Source organism: Sprattus sprattus, assembly GCF_963457725.1.
Source record: "Sprattus sprattus genome assembly, chromosome: 3".
Taxonomy (NCBI): Eukaryota; Metazoa; Chordata; class Actinopteri; order Clupeiformes; family Clupeidae; genus Sprattus; species Sprattus sprattus.
The window spans coordinates 12,142,871-12,152,315 of record NC_137922.1 but is presented as its reverse complement, the minus strand read 5'-3'; the positions used below and the strand labels follow the sequence as shown (position 1 = coordinate 12,152,315).

Here is a 9,445-nt window from a genome sequence, read left to right as displayed (position 1 = left end):
CACATGGTTAAATATGTAGAACGTGTCCTTCTCATTAAACTCAGACTAGAGAGAGAGAGAGAGAGAGAGAGAGAGAGAGAGAGAGAGAGAGAGAGAGAGAGAGAGAGAGAGAGAGAGAGAGAGAGTGAGGGAGGAAAAGATGGAGAGAAAGGAACATAAGTATATGCATTTGTGAAAAGTGACCCAGAAGAACAAGGTGTCCTACTATAAGGGCTTGACTAATAGATTGGAGGACAGGTGAGGCAGGAAAGACTGGTGACCTTGCAACTACAGGGCTCTCAAGTTTTGAAGATGGACAAGAGTGACATATCCCCCACGCCAACGGCCGCAGACAGCCAAAGACAGACTTCGAATACGTCATTGTACGAACTTCTTCATAACAATAACTTGACAGTGAGAACAAAGTGTCCTGGAACAAAGAAAGGGCTCAATCAAAATGAATTGCTTTCAGTCACGTTATACCACCTCTGCACATTCAATTATATGGTGTGTGGCGGGGAGTGCCTGCACTAAAGACTGAAATGAGTGACTGGCACGCTCAATGCGTGACACTTGAGAGCCCTGTATTGCTTATCCCCCCTAAGGGCAGGCTTGAAGCACGTAGTCAAAACCTATTTCTGAACTTGACCCAGGCACAATATAATACACTAAATAAAAGGATGGTACGTTTGCTGGAAGCCAGTAGGGTTTTTGGAATGTTGGAACTTGTCTCACTGGTCCGACTAGAAGGTTTTTGTTTTCACGTGATACCACCCCACTCGTAGACGTTGTGTCACTTTGTGTTCTCTCAGTAACTATGCAGGAAGATAGGTGCCAATCATGAGGTTAGACATCTCTGATGCTGAGGTCATTCATTGTGGCATTGTGTTAAATGTCTTAATGTCTGAAAAAGACAAAAATAACAGAATTTTGTTTTGTTTTAGAAGACTTTGAAGGCCATGGGGTGCAAGTAAGACAGGACAAGCCATAATACAAGCAAAACAAACCTATATTTATTTAATTTTTGCAAAGTTTGCGTACTTGTATTAGACAAATCACAGACAAAGGCATACAAGCCAGTGAGGTTCTGTGAGGTTCGTAGCTGGTGAGGCACAGAAACCGGAAGTGATTACGTCATTCCGATCTCTAGTTGTTTAAAAAAAAAAAATGAAATGTATACATTTCATACATGTATATATATATGCCTATGGTTTAAAAATTGTCATCTGACCAGAACTGAAAAAACGTTATGTTTTATTGTCTAATACTATTACTTTTCAACGTTTTTTTTTTGTATTATTATTATTATAAAAAGTTAAGCGGCTCAATACTCAACAGACTTTTAAGAGGCTATAGGCCTACAGCTAAACGTACAACCGGTGTGCTAATTGAACTTTTACACCGTGTCAAATAAGATATTAATAGTTACAAGGTAGCGTATGTAGCCCTCCCACCAATGATATGGACACATTTCATTTTGTCTAGGGAAAATATACCTACCGTGGTGGGATGCTAATTTAAATGACATTTTACCCAACTCGGACACAGTTTTGAATTTGCAGTTTAGAAATATATAGGCACTGCCTCACTTGCCCATAGACACTAATGCTTCTGCTTCATCTGACCGCACGTCCTTGTTTTCTGGAAATGCGCAAATTCAGCGATTTTGATAATAAAAATGCTCGAAAATAATCGGATTGATGCGGAAATTACACCCATACCACAGATTAGTAGAGAAATATGAATATATGATCTGCCTCCTCTGACCGCACGTCCCTGCTACAAACGTCGTAAACACAAACATAGGCAAAAAGGACAGTCTAGTGTTTGGGTGAACTGGTGACATGGATCACTTCAAGATCAATCTCGCGCAATTCCAGGATGCTTTATTTTCATTGGTTGCTGGATTAAATCTTACCCAGATACAAAATATACGTTTTTTTCTGATTGGCTATTGTGTAGCCCATTTCTTTTTTTGATTGGATGATAGGTGCCACCTTACGGAAGAACTGCAGGGGATTCGGTGAGACCTGCTTGCCTTGATTCCTCCATGGTGAGGGCAGCGCGACCAGGTCATGTTTGCGCGCTGCGGCACATTAAATAGCCCAGGTTTTTTGTTTCAGCGTGAAAAATACAATATGTGGCGGGAGCGCGTGACAAAAGACCGAAATGGGTGACTGTCACGCTCAATGCGTGACACTTGAGGGCCCTGCAACTACATGTTTACACCCTCAGCAGTACAACAGAATACACAAGACTTGATGCAGATTGCACTCTGAATGATACAGAAACAGACAGGTGTGTGTGTGTGTGTGTGTGTGTGTGTGTGTGTGTGTGTGTGTGTGTGAGCGTGTGAGCAGATGATAAACATAGACCTACATTCAGACATAAACATAGACCTACATTCAGACATAATTACACCATCACACCAAGTACATGTGACCCCACAGAATTGCTTCCCGCCTCACTCACATTGACAACGCAGGCATCTTTGGGACGACCCGACTCGGTCACGTAGCAACCAATGGGGAAGCCCGGATTGCAGAACTTCTGACCGTCCTCCACATCATAGCACCACGTGACCGGCATGTTGTCCACAATCCTGCAGAGCACAACACACATGACAGAGCCTGTTCAGAACAACCATCGAAACACTTGGGGTATGTGTGTATGTGTGAGTGTGTGTGCGCGTGCAGTTCTGTGTTGATGTTTGTCCATGTGTCGGTGCACACGTGTGATTGTATGAAAGAGAGGAGGTGTAATTGCTTGATGGTCTTTTCCACAAGACGTAACAATGGGATGCTGGCAGCTGAGCAGCACAACTGGGGAGGTAGATGAGGGAGAGAAAGAGGAAGAGTGTGTGTGTGTGTGTGTGTGTGTGTGTGTGTGTGTGTGTGTGTGTGTGTGTGTGTGTGTGTGTGTGTGTGTGTTAAAGTGTTTGTCCTCACCAGTGATGCTGGTAGTTCAGCAGCATGCCCTTCTTGAGGAATTCCAACAAGGTCTTGTCCCCGGCCTTATTGGTGTCATACTGCTTGGTGCACACATGCTTGCACTCCTCCTTCTTTTTAAACTCAAACTGTAACACACACACACACACACACACACACACACATACACACATTTAGGGAGAGGGCTGTTGGCGCTGCAAATAAAGTAATTAATGCAGCCAAAATGCTAACACGTCATGATAAATGTGTGCTTCACAAATGTCCAGTTTTACACTTCTAGCCCTAATGCCCAGCCTACTGCTCACCAACCTTCTACTTACGCTTTCTGCCATAATGTTACACACAAGCTGTCTGACATTAGACTTAGGCATATTACTGGCAACAGCTTAGTGTTATTTAAATTCAGTGAGTATTATATTTTACTGTTGCTTGGTGTGATCGTTCGCTATGTATTGCAAATCACAAAAAGTATTGAAATGACGTTGCATCAATAAATCTAAATACATCTAATATAATTATCCTTACTGCCATTGTGTAAATGAAGACATGTGTATATTATTTGTGTTTTAATCTACTCACTTTATAGGGGGAGGGTTCAATTCTTTCTCCGAACAGAACCTGGCCCAAATTTTCTGAGGGACGCTTCTCTTTATCACTGGAGCAGAGGTCAAATCTGTGGAAGGTGACAGAAATGGTCAACAATCAGGACAACAAAATTAAAAAAAACGTCAAAGCCTTGCAATCCCCCATTGTTAAATACAATAACAGTGATTGGACTTACTTTTAGATATGGAATTTAAAAAACAATTGTGTCCCCTAGACAATAAACAAAAGACAAAACCAGTGATAGCTTGTAATCAGTCATGGTCATCCTGACACACATGTGTAATGACCTTGGTGTTGATTGAGCCATATTCTGCCTCTACTCTTTGATGAACAGTGCTACACGTCACAGTAGACCCTGCCTCTACTCTTTGATGAACAGTGCTACACGTCACAGTAGACCCAAAGAAGTACTACAGACAGGCATGGTTCCTCCCAAAAAGAGACTTGTAAAGGTTTGTTGTGTTCCACAGATGTTTCATACACCACAGAGTGCGTCACCTGAAGGTAAAGAGGAAGAAAAAACACCCTCTTTATATCACACTGTGATGGTTTCAAATCAAGACGTCAGCTAATGAAGCAAGGACAGACATAACCACCATGATGTTCTTACAGGAAGAGACATTGGGAGATTCGTAAACCACTTGGTGAAACACAACAACGTGGACACAAAAATAATACCAAGAACAATCTGGGGCCAATTCAGCCATTCTAATTCTTGTTTTTTTGCTTTTAAATCTGTACATGTTACCACTTGGATCTATCATTCGGCAACACAACATCTCCTACCATTAATATGCTGATGATACCAAACTTTACTTATCCATCTCCTGTGATGACCCCAGTCCGGTAAATTACCTCACTCGTTGTATCTCCGACATTAAAAATTGGATGGCCCAAAATGTTCTTAGGCTAAATGATGCCAAGACAGAGATTCTGGTTGTAGGCCCTAAGGCCCTGAGAAATAACTTTCAACCAATTCTAACCTCCCTCTGGGAAAACCACAGCCTGGATACCAGCCTGAACTCCGCCCACAACATTTTTGGTCTGGGAGATTCAGTCTGGAGTCGAGCTAGTTGGGAGGGATTCAAGCCCACCGAAAAGTGATCTGACCAATAAAATTGTAAGGGCGGGCTTTATACGTTGATGGACAGATATAGATAGAATAGCTTATACATCGGACAGATGGCGCCGTCTCTGGAGCTTAGTGGGACATATTTTATATGATTTAAGCTATCTACACGACTTTTTTTATGTCTACATTGACTCGGTTAGTTGTGTATACGCAAAACGAGTGTTGCCAAAGATTGTAGGTCTTAACTGAAGCACTCTAGACCATTATTGATCGGTTATGCTAACGCGTAGACAAAAAAAACATTGAAACAAATGGTAGCTTCTAGCCTTGAGTGCTAATTAAGTAACGTGAGCAGGCATATCTCAACAGACATTGACAGCGCATTCATTTTGAAAGAGGAACAGAGAAACGCGATCAAGGCATTTGTCGATTGAAAAGATGTTTTTGCCGTCCTTCCTACGGGATCAGGTAAAAGTTTAATCTATCAGATGGTAATAATACTACGTTGCTCTGATTGGTTCTAGGTATCCAATTCAGCAAAGAGGAATTTTCTTTCCTGGTTCGTTGAAACACGCCCCATAATCACAGCCCAATGGTTCGGTCTCAGACTCATATTCTGACTAGAATTATGAGTATGACATCGTCAGGCTAGGAAAACCATGTGAGAGTGTTAAAAATGTAGGAGTGACTCTTGATGCAGATCTTAATTTTCAAAAGCATATATGTAACATCACTAAGACAGACTAAGACACTTTAACCACCTCAGAAATATTTCTAAAGTCCGTGGCTTCTTCTCTTTACAGGATTCTGAAAAATGAGTTCATGCATGTATCTCAAGTCGGTTAGATTACTGCAACGCACTCTATGCTGGTCTAACAAAACAGATGTTAAACAAACTTCAACTTATCCATTGTTCTTAAATCACTTCACTGGCTCCCTGCACAACAAATAATTGAGTTTAAAATACTCCTTCTTGTCTATAAATCACTTAACGGCCTTGCCCCACCCTATATTTCCGACTTGCCTAAAATCCTCCAATACATGTCTTCTCACGATCCCAAGAATAAACACCAATGCTGCACACGGTGCCTTTAGTTACTTTGCCCAAACCCTCTGGAATAGCCTACCTCTGGAGTTAAGGTCATCGCACTCAGTTCTCTCTTTTAAAAAGGGAATTAAAATGCTTTTTTAAACCTGATAACTTGACAGTCTTTAAACTACTTTTGATTCATGACCTCAATTAGAATGTGGTCAGAATCATGTCGATTCAGAGATGCCGTTGTGGCAAATACTGGCAACTAAGGTTGTAGGCAAACCAATAACCTTTTGACTAGTCCAAGTCCTGGCGTGGTGGCTCTGTTGTCATTCACTGATAATAACCTCCTTATAATGCATGTGGCCACATGAGCAACCAATAACACACAGCTGAGATGCCAGGCTTGGGGAGGTAGGGTCACATGACACCCATGTGGTTCTTCATTAGTCATCTCCAGAGAAGCCAAGACTATTTTCCTTCCGTGCATGTCCCACTACTCACTTTCTTTTATAGGCTTAGATAGCTCTTCCAACACTAGTGCCTTTGTCTGTGTAGGCATATATATAATTGAACCTTATTATACTGAATAGGAAATAAACGTTAGGTAACAGTTTTCTAAAACAGAGGAGAGTAAATAATAAAAAAGTATTCACTGGCAGAAATAGTGGTGTTATTTTCAAATACAATAGAGGGATTGTGAATTACTTCTGCATTGTCTGTAGCATAGCTCCATAGATAAATAACAAAATAAGCCTCAAGACAAACAAAACACGTTGAATATGATGTCCCCATGCCAAGCTGTCTAACAACCCTATGCCTTTATGATTTGCTCATTCCATCACTGTTTGCGTTGCTAATGACTGCTATGTATTTGAAACACCTTCCATAAATTACACGAAAGACAGAAAGAGAGCGCAGCCAGTACATAAGTAGTGTAACTGACTAACTATTTTAAGCCATCCTTCTTTTCCAGCAGTCTCAGATTGGGTCCCTGACTAGGCCCTGCTGGGTTAAGCCTGCAGTGAAAAGACTCACTGTTGCTACCTGAACAATTCCTCCTCAGTGCAGAGGAGAGCCAAGCCTCATGGCAAACTTCCTCACTGTAGCTCCACTGACTGCCACACAGGTGACTGAGAGCATGTGGTGAGTGTCTGAGCGAGTGTGTGTGTGTGTGTGTGTGTGTGTGTGTGTGTGTGTGTGTGTGTGTGTGTGTGTGTGTGTGTGTGTGTGTGTGTGTGTGTGTGTGTGTGTGTGTGTGTGTGTGTGTGTGTGTGTGTGTGTGTGTATACGACTGTGTGTGTGTGTTTGAGTGAGTGAGATAATGTCATATGATACTTAAATATGTGATATTTTTTTTTAAAGTTAGGTATGTTCCAGAGAGTATGCCAATACCGACCCACAATCTAGTCCATTCATCTGTGAGGGGAGTCAAGTGTGTATCTGAGTATGTAAGTGTGTGTGTATCAGAGTGTAAGTGTGCATATTCTGCCTGACCATGTTGGTGTGATAAATGTACCACACCTAAATAGGCTATACAATGTAAAAAACATTATTTTAAAATCACTACAGGATGCTGATCTAATACAGACGCCCAAGAGTCTAGGTCATAAACAGATAACATGATGTCCAGGATGCTAGACAGGTTATGTGCGTGACAGAAAATAATTTCTGGCCTTGATGGCAAAATAATAGGTTTTGGAAGCGGTCATGATCTTACTATCGAATGTGCAAGCAATATGGTTGTTACTGCTTATAGATTCCCAGCACAATTATACATGTTCAGAATAGACGATACAACTGAGGTTCCTGCTAATATTCGAATGTATAAATGAAACCAAGTGTCTATGTTGCAGCATAGATTACATCAAAACCAAGTAAGGCAATAGTTACTTACGCAGTGTACTCATAGGGCAAAACTGACTCCACCGAATCCAGCCTATTCACAAACACTTCAATGGTAGACTGAAAAACAAAGGGTGGACCGGTTAGTTTTGCTATTAGACGCAGCTTCTAAGATATCACTTCCCTGTCAGTCAGATATAGATATTTGTTTCTGATTTTCATAGAGGAACTGTTAGTTTAACCATTGCTAATCACATCGAACATCTCACTTTATTTGTTTCCTATCGTCACCATTTATACATCATTCAGGCTGAATTGAGTAGCGGTATCTATACTGTACATTACTAATGTATGTGTTTAACAGGTGTAAGGGAGCGCCCAACAACAACGATACACTTCAATAACTAACGTTACCCTATGTCAAATTAAACTGTCAGTGGGGCTTCAACAACAGCTAACAACCGATGCTCTCTGGCTAGCTAACAAGCAAGCTAGCTAAGTCATAGGTGAGCAAACCAGTTAATCTTATGTGTCAGTAACAACCTGAACTGAAAAATATGACAGGTTAATAGCTAAACTAATGCTACAATTTACAGAACAGTGAAGTAACGTTACGTTAAAATTGCCATTACTGTTACAACAAACAACATAGCCAGCTATGTACCATTAGCTAGCATTAACCTCAGCCATGTTAGTTTGGGATAGCTAGAGACTAGCGGTAGCTTGCCAATGTCAAAACAAAGCTCATGCGGTCATGTTTAATAGCTCAGCGTAAACCAAAACATGTTATAATGGTCATAAATACACCCACCTTGCAATCAGGAACTTCATTCTCTTTTCCTGTATTCTTTTCACAAAAACTAACAGGGGCCAAACCCGGAAGATAGAAACTTGTCGCGTACTGCAGGACCCCAGCCACAAGAAATACGCTTAAAATAGAGTGAATGCGCCTAAAGATGCACATTTTTGTGCAGTAGACAGCCTAATTGACCTTTAGGGAGTATCTTCATTCAAAACCAACGTACTACTGGCAATTCCAAGTCATTTGTGATGATAAGGCGGAACAGTTACCATACGGAGACTGCCTGCCAGCGTAACCCACTTTCTTCTCTGACAGACACGTCATCTGCTAGACGTCGAACGTGCTTTCGAAGGGCATCCTGGGACATTGGAGGAATGTGGGGAAACTTGGCCCACAGAGGGCTTGCACATTCTCAAAGTCGGGTCTGCTCTAAATTAAACTCATCAAACACTAATGAGTCAGAGAACACGTCTGCCCATTAGTGTTGACAGCATTTTAAATGTATGAATGTGAAGACTATCAACAAAGGCCTACTTCTGAAGCCATATCTTGCCATGCTTTAGTCATTTTCATTAGCTTTCTAACCCTTGTAGGCCATGTCTTTGCTCGCCGCATGATGTGCTTTTAAAATGAATGAGGTTTCATGTTGTTTACTTCAACACCACACAAGTTAATGTTTCCAAATAGATTGAAATTGTATTGTACGATTAGGATATTATGGCATAACCTTCGCATAGTCACAGTCATAGATCTAAACAGGGATGGATTACCGAACGGGCCTACCGGGCCCAGGGGACCACAATATTTAAGTGTAAAAAATAAGTCTTCATGATATTTTATGGTTGATGGCTCACTATTTTAGTGGAGTTGACAAAAAAAATTATTTTAAGCAACTTGTTTGGTAATTTGGGACAGTATGTTTGGTAATTTGGGACAATGTATTTAACATAAAAAAAAACATTTTAATTGATTTGTTAACCATAAATATATCATTAAGGTTATTCAGTAGGCCTATGTGTTATCTTCTGATTTGGATGGTGAATTTTGGGACATAACAGGCCCTGGCAAGATAACGGAGCTTAGGTCGGTTGCCTGCCCTTTCCAGTTCTCTGTACTCCTGCAATGCTCCCTTCATTCTGGCCCACTACACACAGCTCTGA

At 41.1% G+C, this 9,445-nt stretch overlaps 1 protein-coding gene across 1 annotated transcript in view; it reads right to left on the bottom strand.

Moving 5' to 3' along the window:
• The window catches only part of tm9sf2 (transmembrane 9 superfamily member 2), a 20,073-nt gene extending 11,493 nt beyond the window's left edge, over positions 1 to 8,580 (bottom strand). Inside the window, exons 1-6 of the mRNA XM_080836003.1 lie at positions 8,295 to 8,580; positions 7,536 to 7,603; positions 3,507 to 3,600; positions 2,928 to 3,055; positions 2,452 to 2,581; positions 1 to 45 (exon numbers count right to left, since the gene is read on the bottom strand). The exon at positions 1 to 45 is cut by the window's left edge and continues 83 nt beyond it. Of these exons, the coding sequence (XP_080692129.1) occupies positions 1 to 45; positions 2,452 to 2,581; positions 2,928 to 3,055; positions 3,507 to 3,600; positions 7,536 to 7,603; positions 8,295 to 8,447 (618 nt within the window). The 5' untranslated portion in view covers positions 8,448 to 8,580. The remainder of the gene's footprint in view (positions 46 to 2,451; positions 2,582 to 2,927; positions 3,056 to 3,506; positions 3,601 to 7,535; positions 7,604 to 8,294) is intronic.
• Between the last annotated feature and the right edge of the window lie 865 nt (positions 8,581 to 9,445).